General features: G+C 40.1%; 1 protein-coding gene across 2 annotated transcripts in view; it reads right to left on the reverse strand.

The window, feature by feature from the left end:
* NECAB1 (N-terminal EF-hand calcium binding protein 1) overlaps nucleotides 1-16,260 on the reverse strand; it is a 298,804-nt gene that overhangs the window by 51,442 nt on the left and 231,102 nt on the right. For both annotated transcript variants that reach the window (XM_088471513.1, XM_088471514.1), the window contains one exon: nucleotides 10,979-11,115. In XM_088471513.1, the coding sequence (XP_088327639.1) occupies nucleotides 10,979-11,115 (137 nt within the window). The remainder of the gene's footprint in view (nucleotides 1-10,978; nucleotides 11,116-16,260) is intronic.

Here is a 16,260-nt window from a genome sequence, read left to right on the forward strand (position 1 = left end):
TTTTTTAGAATGTATCTGAGAATAAATAGGCCCTGTATTCAAAGGAGTTGCAGTTTGAAAAGCATGTGAGTGCCAAGTTTGTATGATATTTTTTATGTAGATGGTGTGCTCACATACCAAGGGCACCCCAGATGGTTGAGTGCCGTGGATTTAGCCTGTCGTATATATAATATATATATATATATAAATACTTTAGGGTACCATGCATAAGGGGCACTACTTTAGGGGGCCATGCATAACAGGCACTACTTTAGGGGGCCCAGCATAAGGGGCACTACTTTAGGGGGCCATGCATAAGGGGCACTACTTTAGGGGGCCATGGATAAGGGGCACTACTTTAGGGGGCCATGCATAACAGGCACTACTTTAGGGGGCCCAGCATAAGGGGCACTACTTTAGGGGGCCATGCATAAGGGGCACTACTTTAGGGGGCCATGGATAAGGGGCACTATTTTAGGGGGCCATGCATAACGGACACATAACAGGTGCTGGATATGGGGCAAAACTACTTAGGGGCCCTGCATAAGGGGCACTACTTTAGGGGGACCTGCATGGGGTCAAAACTACAGGGGGCACTGCTTATGGGGCAAAACTACTTAGGGGCTCTGCATAAGGGGCACAACATTAGGGGGACCTGCATAATAGGCACTACTTTAGGGAGCCATGCATAACAGGCACTACTTTAGGGGGCCATGCATAAGGGGCACTACTTTAGGGGGCCATGCATAAGGGGCACTACTTTAGGGGGCCATGCATAAGGGGCACTATTTTAGGGGGCCATGCATAACGGGCACATAACAGGTGCTGGATATGGGGCAAAACTACTTAGGGGCCCTGCATAAGGGGCACTACTTTAGGGGGACCTGCATGGGGTCTAAACTACAGGGGACACTACATATGGGGCAAAAACTACTTAGGGGCTCTGCATATATGGCACTGCAGAAGGGGCACAAATATAGGGGGCACTGCATAAGGGACACTACTTTAGGGGGACCTGCATAAGGTACAAAACTACAGGGGGTGCTGCATATATGGGACAAAACTACTGAGGGCACTGCATTAGGGGCAGTGCATAAGGGTCACAACACAGGTACACAGAACTAAAAATGGGGGTGTATCTCACACACACATATATATATATATATATATATATATATATGTACAGTATATATGCATGTGTGTGTATATAGAGAGAGATTTGGAACCCCCCCCACCTAAAAATCCTGCATTTGCCACTGCTACCTATATATCTGTCTGTTATTACCCAGTTTTGTTCTATTTATAGATATCGCGACACATTGGAGGAGACTTTTGTATTTTCAAAAGACTCCTCCACAATTTCTGACACAGAGGATGCTGAAGACTGCAGGAGAGGGAATGCAAGATCCCTTTCCTTTTAAAATTCCTCCATATGCATAAAGCTGCTACTGTCAGCTGAGGATGGTGGTAGCCTTCGGCACCCATTGCATCTTTGCTGGTTTAAAGGGGCAAATAAAATAAAATTTTAAGGGGGTGGATTTACGTTAACAACCATGCACAAGGCAAATTGCTTATGAATTGATTTATTTACTGTGTTAAGCAGATTGTTCCAGCATTTTAAATGTCTTCAAATACTGTAACAAATCAGTAGCATAAAAATGAGCCAATTGAATTACGATGGGTCAGTGATTTTCAACCTTTTTCATCTCGCGGCACACCGAACATGATTTTAAAATTTTTAAGGCACACCAGCAGTCCCTCAAGTGGAAAAAAAACACACACACTGGCTCCCACAGGCTAAACACTCACAAATTGGTCCACCACAGGAAAAAGAACAGACATTGGCCCCCACTGAAAAACAAACATACACATTGCCACCCAGAGAAAAAAATAAAACACAATGGCTCCCACAAAACCAAAACAAACACATTGGGCCCCACAGAAAAAAATAAATGAAACACAATGGCCCCACAGAAAAAAAACATAAAACAAAATGATCCCCACAGAAAGAAAACACACACACATTGACCCCCACAGAAAAAAAAAACAATCACATTGGCTGGCCACCACAGAAAAAAAAATAAATAACATTGCTCCCCATAGAAAAAAAAAAATCACATTGACCTCCACAGAACAAATACAATAACCAGCTGAGAAGGCTCACTGCTGTTCCTGTCTTGTCCCTCATCGGCTGGGGTTGCTCAGTCACACTCAGTGACTAAGCACACAGTGCAGAGCTGGGAGCAGTGAGCAGGCAGGAGTGCAATGCGGCTTGAGTGACCTATGTCACACCGCCGTGTCTCCATAGGTCACGGGCCGGGCAGGCCTGAGCCTCCTTGAAGAGCCCAGCACTGCCCGGGCCAGCAGTACAAGTAAAGTTAGCTCTGACTGCATTGACCTCGTGGCACACTTGACAAAAGCTCGCGGCACACTAGTGTGTCACGGCACAGTGGTTGAAAAACACCGTGATAGGTTATGAAGAGATTGAAAACAAAAAAAGTGTGAAATCTGGGAAAGTGTACAAACAGGGGATGTAAAAACAGTCAATATGTCCATCATTCTCCCTTATACACCTTAGCAGGAAGATGCTATGTTAGGATCGAGTCGCTCCTCCACATGATGCAGCAAAGTGTGAATGATGGGCTTGCACTACAGACAGCACTGTGTGGTAGATTAATACACAGGGACTAGGCCAGTGGTATCATAGCAACCTAAAAGACTTACATTTCATCTTTTTGCCCTATATCAGTCCATATTAGGACACTGCCCTATAGAAGACCGATTTGGATTCAAGAGATAAAGGATAATCTAACATGTTCATTGTGTTGCAAAAAACTCCTGCAGTGTATCAAATTCAACAACAACCCTACTGTGGATATTAAGATAATGTCTAAATAATATTTATATTGCAAAAATTGGTGGTCGGTTTTATTCACTAACCAGCAGAGAATGGGATTTTGTTTTGTGGCTGTCATCAGAATACTGTAAGTGCTGTTTGTAGATTAACCACTAGAATACTTTTTGTATGGTGCTGTGGTCACTAGAATACTTTCTATATTGCATATAAATCACTAGAATACCTTCTGTATTGTATAGATTTGATTAGAATACTCTGAATATTATATAGAAGGCACCAGAATTCTCTCTGTATTGTGTATTTCACTAGAATACCCTTTGTTTTGTATAGCGTTGATTAGAATACTTTGAATATTATATAGAAGGCACCAGAATACTCTCTGTATTGTATATAGGTCACTAAAATATGCTCAATGGGGGAAATTCAATTGTTTTATCGCACATGCCTCACTTGACACACTTTTTATCCACTTTTTTTACTATAAAAATGTTTAGAATAATACAAAGAAGATATTTATAATATTTTCTTGATATTTTTCTTATAATTTTTATAGTAAAAACTCTGGAGTATACCTAAGTATGACAGGAGAGGCTCTGCCTCACCTAACTGCACATCACTGGTGCGCAAAGCACACTATAGGCCTGATTCACTACCGTATTCATTAGCGATTACACACGCAGTTCAACTGTGATAGTATGCTAATTCATTGTGATCGTTATTCCCTCGCAGCACTACACAAAGACACCCACTTTACCTTACACATATACATAATGTTTAGCAAGGCTGCAATACCATCGGTACAATCGAGTACCATCGCGACCTCACGCACACTTACACAAGCTCTGACCTTACTCAGAAATTGCTAATAACCACGCACGCTATGAGACCTCAGACTGCGTAGACCATCGAAGTGGATAATTTATGCATGTCCCTGCAATGGCATTGAAACGCACTGGCACGCCAGCGTTCCACCCCGTCACCACCCACAAATGGCACTTCCTGTCAATCACTCTGCAATGGGTCTGCGTAGTCTCTGCAATCTCAATCCTGATCGCATTAGCTAGTCCGAGCTTGCGCAATGCATACGCATGCGCAGAACGCAGCAATCGGCCGGTTGCGTGCGTATTAGCAACTGCGTACCCTGCTGAATCAGGCCCTATACACCAAGCTGTGAAATGTTCTTGGGGTTGAGTTAGTAAATGTTGAGACTGATGTGTAATATAATTTTTGGGAGCTGGATGGGGAGCTCTTGAGGGGTGGAGTGGGGCCCGTGGGCTTTGCACATGGGCCCACTAGTTTCTTAAAACGCCGATGGCTAACACTATCACTTCCACAGACTGCTAAATTAGCCGGCACAATACACACCCACTTCCAGAGGAAGGAACACGGAGTGAGGCAAATGGCTGTATATTGGGGAGTCCGCGGCCACAGAGTAAGGGCTGACGGGTCTCCCTCACAGCGACCAGACCATAGCCGGCATCGGGAGCTGTGCATCTGCTCATTACTGACCACCATCATACTTCGTTCCAGACACAGCAAGTGCCAAAGTGATATTGTGCCACCGAGCAGCCACTTAACATTGCATATCTACAATTCCGTCTCAGTTTCCTGAAGTTTATCCAGAACTTTGATATTATAATACCTTGTATTCTACATTATCACAATTTAAACAACGGGATACACCTTCCATATGTTGGAATTTAATATCATATCCTATGGGACATTATTGTCGTCAGTGGACCCACAGGGATTAATAGAGACGCAGGGGATTCAATGTTTTTTCTAAATTGGATGTGTATATTATATATTAATAACATTCCGCAGTTTATGTGAATATCTATTTTAGGCTTGGATTATTACTGATTTTATGTATGTTTATTATCTGCACATATTTTATTGATATGATATCATAATAAATTATATTGTTACATGAGCTGGAAAAATTATATGGATTATTTTTATCCAAATTATTGTTTGCTTATATATGATTGATTATTGAGAGAGTGGAGTTTTAGGCGCTAATTTTATTTTTCAACACTATCACTTTCCTTGCAATAATCATTTAAGATAGGCAATTGTGGTCATACCATGGTCTCACTTAGACATTAATTCAAGTACAAGCATTATTATATAAATATAATATGAGATTGAACATACAGATATTATAATATGTATGTTCAATCTTATATTATATATTATATTTGTTATTTCTGAGAATTCTTATTTATTTTCATGTCTGCATAATGCTTGTACTTGAATTATTGTCTAAGTGAGACCATGGTATGACCACAATTGCCTTTCTTAAATGATTATTGTTGAGAGGTGTGTGACTGTGGAGCCAATATAAACCCTGCCAGGAAGTGCAAACCATCTGAGCCCTCCTTCTGAAGAAACCGGGAGTGCTGTCCCGGTGAAAAGCGTTAAGGCTTTATTTGGGCTTTACACTGCCTATTTACTGTCCATTCCTGACTTGGAGAGCCCCAGCTGAGAGCAGACTTTCTGATACCACGCCGGCCCGAGCTTAAACAACAGGAGTTGTAATTATATAAGCTTTACTGACGGCTGGACGAGTCCTCTGCTCACAGGCTGAGCGCTCACAGTGGGGATTTCTCCATTCACCATTCTTCCGAGCTGGGCCCCTGCATACACTGTCAGCGGCCGTGACTTCCAGCTCTCTCCACAGGAACTGTGTGCACGGACTGAGTGCATACAGCGGATGTCCTCGTGTCAGAGACCGATTCCAGTACAGACACCTGGGCCCATGTACACGGACTGAGTGTACTTATTGGTGTTTTGGACACATATCCAGGCAAAGGCGAGTCGCTTTATCCATCTCATTCTACGGCTCTCATTTCATCAGCTTCTTTGGAGATTTATTCCATCAGCCTGTCGCTTGGTGTATATACACTCATCAGTTCTTATTCTATCGGTGGATATTATCATTGGACTTTTTGAGTGACATTGACTGTTATATTTATTTATTCATCCCTTTAGAGAGATCATTCATCTCCAACACACCTCCATCTCTGAGGGATTGCAGTGTACTTTTATATTGTTACATACATATTGATTTTATTGATTGCAACATTGTCATTAAATTGTTTGTATTTTTGTTCTACAAGCGCTACTTTTGTTTCCCTTTTTTCCTATGTTGATTTTGGTGGGCTGCAGTTCCCACATATCGTAGCAGCTATTTGTAGGTCAAATTGTTCTTAGGTTGGCAATATTTGTGCACCACTCTTTTTCTTCCCTTTGTCATCAATTTTGCTGCATTGGGTGCTGCATATTGTCCACCTTAGAACATATTTTACCATGAGTCTCACTTATAATGTTGAACGGTATTCTAGAAGACAAAATTATTTTTCTGAGCATATTGAAAAACAAGTTATTAATAATGTAAATGCTAATGAGGAAAGTATTATTGCACAATTTTATGAGCTAGAAGATTTGGTAAAAGATGAAACCCGACATTGGTTAGATAAATCCATGCTGGAAAAATACATTGAAATTAAGAGGATTCCTAGGGGTCTGCGCATATAAAAGAATTGTTCTTTTAAAGATGACCTTCATTCACAGATAAATGGAATGAAACATTAGACTCATGTTCTTTTGATTTGATGAAATTATTAATATCACATAGAGAAAGTAAAATAAAAGAGCTTGAAACAGATATAGGGATCATTCATCCTTCAATACACCCATCTTCAAAGAGAAAGATAGGGAAATCAATAAGAGGATTGAAAATTATGAAAAAGACATAATTAATAGAAAGAATGAGAAATTTAATAGAGACAAATTAGACTATATAGAAGATCGGATTAGAACTTTTAATAAAAATAAAGATGTCAGCTATTACTCCAATATACCCCGTTACAGAAGTCGTTCAAGACGTAGGAGACCATTTCAGTCCAAATTCAGGGGTACATCTGTGGAGAGCTCGAAATCATATCACAAGAGACAAAAATCTAACATTAGAGTTTATGAAATCCTACTTATCCGCCTTCACAAAATATAATTAATTCTAGTAATTCACACCCTTTTCAGCAACACAGAGAGAGAGATCTCAATCACACACTCAAAACACAATTACCGATAAGGACAGTACAACACAGAAAGGGAACCCCAAAAAGAATAAGAGATTTAGAGCTAGAGGAACAAAAGGGGGGAGAGTGGTATCATCAAAAATGAAAAAAACAACATCCAAACAGATACTAAAATCTTTTAGAGTCACTGAAAAATCACAAAAGGGGGTTTTCAATCTGTCTTCTAAAACATTAACAGAAGCACAGACAAGTTTATTATTAAGAGGACTTAAATTTGAAAAAAAAAAAAAAATTATTGGTACACCGATCACCACAAACAACAATGGTTTAGATAGAGGAACCACCTTAAATGAGGATGATAACAGACCATTAAGTGATCTTATGGATTTGTTAGAGGAGGGCACTTTTATTCCAGATTCACCAATATTGCTTTTTGATATTACTAATACCCCCAAAAAATCTATATGCAAACAGAAATCACAATTCTACCCCTTAAGATACAAAAGTCCTCCGACTGAGACGTTCTATGAAAAGACTATGAATGATTTTAAGAATCTATGCACCAAGTTTCATACAGGTTTTAGACATATGCAGATCCAAACTGGGACAGAAATTAAGGCACTAAAAGAGTTACAAAAGGACGCAACAATTATTGTTAAACCAGCAGATAAAGGGAGGGGGGGTTGTGGTACAGAATATTTCTGACTATATTTCTGAGGCCCGTAGGCTGCTTTCTGACAGCAGATTCTATACAGTATTAGATAGAGATCTATATAGTATTAGATAGAGATCCCTCTTCAATATATCAAAAAGAATTGCATTAATGTTGCTGTCATACCAAGAACGGGGTGTTGTATCCAAGGAAGAATTTAATTTTCTTTTTTGCACTCACCATATCACACCCACTTACTATCACCTCCCAAAAATTCACAAATCGCTGCACAATCCACCTGGGCGTCCAATCATTTCTGGTATAGGTTCTTTAACCACTAATCTTTCACATTATGTTGACCAACTTTTACAGATGCATGCGGTAGCTTTGAAATCTCATTTACAGGACACCACTCACTTCCTTAAATTAATTTATGAAATTCAATGGGAATCCGATTTTTTATTTCTCACTTGTGATGTATCCTCACTATACACCAATATTCCACATGATTTAGGTTTGATAGCGGTTGAAGAAAGCCTGATAGAAGATCCAGGGGTCTGAGACACAGCGTTCATTTATTTTGACTTCTATCAAATACATATTGACTCACAATTATTTTATCTTTAATGGTGTATATTATTTACAGACCCTTGGCACGGCGATGGGGACCAGGTTCGCACCAAGTTACGCCAACCTATATACAGGCGCATTTGAACAACGCCATATATGGGACGGTGACTTTGGGGCGAACCTGGTCCTCTACGCCAGATACGTAGACGATTTGATTTTCATTTGGAGAGGGGATTCACATTCTATCACTCAATTTGTTGATCACTTGAATTCTAACACTTTTAATCTCACCTTCACGAGCACTTATCACTTCAATTGTATCAATTTCTTGGATATAACACTTGAAGTGTTAGAGAATAAAATTATTACATCAAACTATAGGAAAGATGTTGACTGTAACAACTACCTTGAATATGGGAGTAATCATCAAAAGGCATGGTTAAACAATATCCCCAAAGGACAACTGCGTAGATTAAAATGCAATTGTACTGATGACAACAAGTTTAGGGAACAAGCATTAGATCTCATGACCTCTTTCAAAGAAAAATTCTATCCGGCTAAATTACTTGAAACAGCCTATAATGATGTTAGCACTATAGATAGGTCCTCATTACTTTTGTCAAAACAATAAAAAATAAATGCGATGTTAACACCTCCCCATCCACAACTAGATAGATCTATAGTATTTGTGTCCAAACAAAATAGTGCTTCATCCAAACTTAAACAGATCATTTACAATAATTTTTCTATTTTACAATTAGACCCTATCCTTAAAAAAGAGTTGGGAGATCATCCCACGGTAATTTTCAAAAAAGCAGATAATCTACAATTCAAGCTCGCACCTAGTCATTTCAGGGAGAAAAATAGTAATACATCCACGCAGATGCCCTCTAGTTATACCTAGGGCCACCAGACCAATAGGCTGCTTTAAATGTAACCACAATAGATGCACTACTTGTCAGTTCATAACCAATAGGCAAAATACATTTATCTGTGAAGTGACAAGTGAAATTTATCCAATTAAAATCTGTAAATTGCGAGACAGAGTATGTGGTATATTTACTTTCATGTCCCTGCAAAAAGCAATATATTGGACGTACTACCAGAAAATTTAAAGTGAGATACCTTGAGCATTGTCGAAATATAAAGAAAAAATATTTAAACCATAGACTGTCACGTCATTTTGAAGAAACACATAACTCTGCTCCAGAACTCCTGACTGCTACTATAATAGAGCAGATTGGATACACAGAAAGAGGAGATGATAGATTCCATAAACTATGTTCAAGAGAGGAGTATTGGATCTATGTAATGCATACACTCTTTCCTGAAGGACATAATAAAAACATTGAATTAGATTTTTAATTTTCAGTTCTGTCTCTCTGTTCATCCAACATTACATTCTTCTTCTTCTTCTTCTTCTTCTTCTTTTTCTTTATACACATCCTTCTATACCATTTATATGTATTAGTCTTCAGATCAACCACACATTATGTATTTGATTGCTAGAATGGGACAATAGACCCAATAATTTATATTTATATTTCCACTTTGGTATAATAATTATTTTGTGTCTTCACAAACACTAATTTGTCTGTTTATATGTATCATACTCATTTCAGAAATTATCCCATATTCGTTCCTAGAATATGCTATTTATTGATTTGTATTTTTATTATACAATGATATTTTTATACTTTATAATTTTGTTTTATTATTATTATCTGTATGTTCAATCTTATATTATATATTATATTTATATTTGTTATTTCTGACAATTCTTCTTATTTATTTTTATGTCTATATAATGCTTGTACTTGAATTATTGTCTAAGTGAGACCATGGTATGACCACAATTGCCATTCTTAAAAGATTATTGTTGAGAGGTGTGTGATTGTGGAGCCAATATAAACCCTGCCAGGAAGTGAAAACCATCTGAGCACTCCTTCAGAAGAAACCGGGAGTGCTGTCCCGGTGAAAAGCATTCACCATTCTTCCGAGCTGGGCCCCTGCATACACTGTCAGCAGCCGCGACTTCCAGCTCTCTCCACAGGAGCTGTGGTCAGTGTGCACGGACTTAGTGCATACAGCGGATGTCCTCGCGTCAGAGACCGATTCCAGTACAGACACTTGGGCCCATGTACACGGACTGAGTGTACTTATTGGAGATTTGGACACATATCCAGGCAAAGGCGAGTCGCTTTATCCATCTCATTCTACGGCTCTCATTTCATCAGCCTCTTTGGAGATTTATTCCATCAGCCTGTCGCTTGGTGTATATACACTCATCAGTTCTTATTCTATCAGTGGCTATTATCATTGGACTTTTTGAGTGACATTGACTTTTATATTTATTTATTCATCCCTTTAGAGAGATCATTCATCTCCAACACACCTCCATCTCTGAGGGATTGCAGTGTACTTTTATATTGTTACATACATATTGCTTTTATTGATTGCAACATTGTCATTAAATTGTTTGTATTTTTGTTCTACAAGCGCTACTTTTGTTTCCCTTTTTTCCTATAGTACATAGACCTGAATATTGTTAGCCAAGTAAAAGACAATTTAGAAGAAGGTACAGACAGGAGGGATTTACGTGTAGAGTAGACAGTTTGGAGGTAGCTTTTATTGCAGGGGTAGCCCACCCATTGTCCTCCAGAGCTACCAACAGTGCATGTTTTCCAGGTCTCCTCACAGAATCACAAGTGTAATAATTAACTCCACCTGTGGATCTTTTCAAATGTATTTCTGAGTAATGAATACACCTGTGCACCAGCTAGGTGGTCTAGAAAACGTGAACTGTTAGTAGCTCTCGAGGACCGAGGCTGGCTACCCCTGTTCTATTGCGTTGTGATGTTTATAACAGAAACCCACCTTTCCTGGCGTGTCTGCTCTTCCGTAGTTTCCATGGCACATTCTAATGAGTTCTGTAGGGACTGCAGCTGGTTGAGCGTTTCCTTCAGCAAAAATCGTGTCACAAACTGTTCCAGTTTTGAGGCATTTTGATATTGCTGAAAAGAAACAAAATTGTCACATGTGAGACACGAATCTCTTTGTGTCGTTACAGTAAATACACAGAGCTTTCAGAATCTCTACTTCCATTGTTCCAGCATTCAAAAGACAAATCAATAGACAAGCTTATAATTATATGAATTCTGCTGAAATATACAGTATGTGACCCAACCAAAATGTAACCATTCACTGTCTATAAAGAATTTCCTCTATCTGTACGTTCCTGGTCATAACAGGTTGAACTTCGAGCAACTCTATACTTTCTTAGTCTGACTAACCACTTAACTAGCTAATGTTTTTCACAAAAATTGTGCATTTTCTATATAAAATGTATTCAGCACAATTGTATTAACTAATATTCTCAATGTATATGTAATTGGAAACAGTACTGCATGAAAAATGTAAAAAAAACTATGAGGGAATTAGAACTTTAAAAAATTAAAGACTATTTAAAACTTATATAAACCTTAATTAACACAAATTTAATAACAAAATGTCATCATTTATTTTCGATGTGATATATTTTGCATTACGGCTCAGCGCAAAGTCCATTCATTTCAATAGTATTGTGTTTCTTGTGTATTTTTTGGCCACTTTCGCAAACAGGGCATTTTCTGGCTAGATTGTCACTCTTTTCTTTTGGAGGAACAATGTCTGCAAAGCGGCTCTATGTTAGCTGTAAGGAGTTTGGCTGGTTCCTGAACAACTGCTTATGACCTGGAGGTCCCTTCTAAACTGTGATTTTCAATCAGCAACTCCACAATTCTACTTTGATGAATGGGAGAGTATTTTGATATGAGATTTGAGAAGTATGTAGAGGTGTCACAGGATCTGGTGACACCCGGTGCTCACCTTAAATCCCCCCGTGCACACTCAAAAAGGAGGTGTGATCTACCATAAAAGGGGCATGGCCTCATGGGAAATCCTGATTGCATCACTTCATGGGTGTGCCCAGCATCGCCGGTGATGCTGGGCTGCCCCCGGAGACTAATGTCTGCACTGTTGGCTCCTCCTCTGTGACAGGAGCTGAGTGCTGCAGGAGAATGTCACAGTGCAGCACCCAGGTCCTGTCACTGAGGAGGAGCCGTCATTTTGGTGTCACCCCCTCCGAGGGTGACACCCGGGTGTGGCCCACACCTCCATAGTGATGCCACTGATGAAAGGGAGGAGTGCAGAAGATGAGCAATTTGAAATGGATCCAGGGTAGGAAATTGCAGAATGCTACAACAGATATAAGGGACAACAGAGAGATAACAGTCTTGCTGCAGCATTTAGGATGGATAAATATGGCAGTAGGTGGGGGAAGAGAGTTGCAGATTGGAGGAGGTTGCAGTAGCCAAGGCGGGAGATGCTGAGAGAATAGATTCAGTTTTGGTAGCATTTTCGGCTTAGAAAAGTGTGTATTCTGGCAATATTACAAAGATGGAGGAGACAGGGCTGGGAAAAAGACTTGATGTTAGGTATAAAGGAGAGGGCGGATTCATGTGTGACATGAAGGCAGCGAGTGAGAAGATTATAGTGTTACTAGCGCTGAGGAAAGTTTGAGGGGAGGTAGTAACAAAGGTAGAAAGAAAGAAAAGATGATAAACTCTATTTTAGATATGTTGAGCATCAGGTAACCTTGGGGCATCCATCGGGGGCAAATGAGGACTGATTATGCTCAGCTGCAGCAGCCTCCCATCCCAGCCCAGCACACGCTGAACAGCAGCAGTCTCCTCTCTCTCTCTGCCCGATGTGCCGCTGCACTGCTATACAGTGGCAAGCGGTGGTAGTGGGCAGAAGAGAAGTGACACGGGTGGGGGTGGTGGTGACCCCATGGATCCGCCCCTGGTGGGGAATGCAGAGAGACATTTGGCCACACTGCAGTGCAGAAAGTGTGAGAGGCCGGTTTGGGTGTTGTCAGAGTAGGGGGTGGTCAGAGTAGGGGGTGGTTAGAGTAGGGGGTGGTCAGAGTAGGGGGTGGTACTAGAGGCCAAATTAGCATATTAGTTATTTTAAAGAATTTACCATTGGTCTTCTCACAAAATAACTGCATATAGGTGACAAGACCACTTTAAGGTGTTAGTGTTAATAGCTGGGGGTCACTGGATTTTATAAAGCTGACAAATATGTATTTTTATTTATTTAATTGAAGTGACACAATGCCTCTCGTCACATTCTGACTGTCTATCCGGCTTTCCAGCATGTACCGCTATAACGCTCGGGGAGACTTTACAGTGTCAGTTGCTGTTTCTCATTTCAAACAAGTTCAGTGTTTGCTGTCTCTTCGACTGTGAAAACAACAAGCAAATTAATATGTCAACTCATCTGTGAATTAGATCTAATTGTGCAGAGCAGAGTGTAAACCTTTATACATATCATTTGTGCAATAAAATGACACAAGCCCTCGATGAAGAACAAGAAATAGATTTGTTGTTGTTAATCTTCATTCATGTTTCAGTGATGTATAAAATTAAAAATCATTTGGGTGTTTGTTTATTTCCTGAAGTAAAATAAAGGCAATAACGTCTAGTTTTTCCCCCTGCAGGGGTGTGCTCAATGTCGATAGCAACATTGAGCACACACACTGAACGATATCATGAACGATATCGTTCAGTGCCGGGCACCCTCCCTCATCCCCGAACAACAACCTAACAATATCGTCAGGTTGGAATGCATGTTTGGGCGATGAACGACAATGACCAACGACACGCAGGAGCACGCATCATTGGTCGTTATCATTCATCAGTTTAGTGTACGCGCTGGCCGATATAGTGAACGACTGAACGATATCGTTATCATTCAGTCGTTCAAAATATCGGCAAGTGTGTACGCACCTTAACATCAACAATATTCCACTGATTCTGTTTACATAACATGCATTGCTGTGGAGTGGGCAGACACCCGGATGTACTGTGCAAGTGTCAAAGCGCATTTGGCTTCCACTTCAAGCACATTAGATGACCTGATCAACGCAGCTAGTGTACATTTGACATACATGTGTCTGGCTGAATTTATTTTACATACTGTGTGATATTCTGTGACACGTAGAAGCACTGTGTAATATTCTGTGACACATACTGTAGAAGCACTGTGTGATATTCTGTGACATACTGTAGAAGCACTGTGTGATATTCTGTGACACATACCGTAGAAGCACTGTGCGATATTCTGTGACACATAGAAGCACTGTGTGATATTCTGTGACACATAGAAGCACTGTGTGATATTCTGTGACACATAGAAGCACTGTGTGATATTCTGTGACACAGAAGCACTGTGTGATATTCTGTGACACATAGAAGCACTGTGTGATATTCTGTGACACATAGAAGCACTGCGTGATATTCTGTGACACAGAAGCACTGCGTGATATTCTGTGACACAGAAGCACTGTGTGATTTTCTGTGACACATAGAAGTACTGTGTGATATTCTGTGACACATAGAAGCACTGTGTGATATTCTGTGACACATAGAAGCACTGTGTGATATTCTGTGACACATAGAAGCACTGTGTGATATTCTGTGACACATAGAAGCACTGTGTGATATTCTGTGACACATAGAAGCACTGTGTGCTATTCTGTGACACATAGAAGCACTGTGTGATATTATGTGACACATAGAAGCACTGTGTGATATTCTGAGAAACATAGAAGCACTGTGTGATATTCTGTGACACATAGAAGCACTGTGTGATATTCTGTGACACATAGAAGCACTGTGTGAAATTCTGTGACACATAGAAGCACTGTGTGATATTCTGTGACACATAGAAGCACTGTGTGATATTCTGTGACACATAGAAGCACTGTGTGATATTCTGTGACACATAGAAGCACTGTGTGATATTCTGTGACACATAGAAGTACTGTATGATATACTGTGACACATAGAAGCACTGTGTTATATTCTGTGACACATAGAAGCACTGTGTGATATTCTATGACACATAGAAGCACTGTGTGATATTCTGTGACACAGAAGCACTGTGTGATATTCTGTGACACATAGAAGCACTGTGTGATATTCTGTGACACATAGAAGCACTGTGGTTGGGTTGCATCAAGAATCTCATTTTGGATGCGATGCATCCTGCCAATGATCGCATGCATGCTGGCGTTTAGTAACGCCGTATGCGTGATCATTTAAGCAAAGGATAGCTCTTCCGATAAGATCTGTCCTTTGTGGTATGGGGACTTCCGGGTTTACGACCCGGGAGTCCCTCTGCATATGCGCGGCTGCCAGGAATCTGTGATCAGCAGTGGCTGAATCAGGCCCTATATTCCCTATCACATGAACACACATTAGGGTTCATTTATTTGTCAGAAGCCACTTAATCTACCAGTACGTTTTTGGATTGTGGAAGGAAACTGGAGAACCCAGATAAAACCTACACAAAAACTAGGGAGCACTTACAAACTACACACAGTTAGTGCTCTGATCAGGAATTGAACTCAAGATCTCAGTGACCTGAGGCAATACATACCACTGTATAGGTCTTGGTACGGCCTCATCTAGAATACTGTGTAAACTTCTGGAGGCCATCTCTCCAGAAGGATATAGACACATTAGAGACGGTACAAAGAAGGGCAACTAAAATGGTGCATGGCCTACTACACAAAACTTACCCGGAAAGACTAAAAGATCTTAATATGTATAGTTTGGAACAGAGAAGGGTTAGGGGGGACATGATAGAAACTTTCAAATACATGAAGGGTTTTAACAAGGTACAGGAGGGAAGCATTCTTCAAAGGAAGAGATGTACAAGAACACGAGGATATGTACTGAGACTGGAGGTAGGAAATTTGAGGAAAAATTACCTCACAGAAAGAGTAGTGGATAAGTGGAATAGCCTCCCATCAGATGTGGTTGAAGCTAAAACGGTGGAACAATTTAAACACACTTGGGATAGGTATTAGAATATCCTTAAGAGAGACACAAGGAGCAAATAGGGTTGAAGTTGACAAAAGGATACATGAAAAGGGGCAGACTAGATGTGCCAAGTGTTTATCTGCCATCAAATTGTATGTTTCTATACCCACGTGTATTTATGATACAAGCCAAATCCATGTAATAACTCACACATAACCACATCTCATTGCATTTAAACAATATGCACCCTTTGTAAAGAATGCTAGTTTTGAAAGTGAGCAAATTGCA

This window comes from Taudactylus pleione, unplaced genomic scaffold (assembly GCF_031769625.1).
Source record: "Taudactylus pleione unplaced genomic scaffold, aTauple2 ptg000114l, whole genome shotgun sequence".
Lineage (NCBI taxonomy): Eukaryota > Metazoa > Chordata > Amphibia > Anura > Myobatrachidae > Taudactylus > Taudactylus pleione.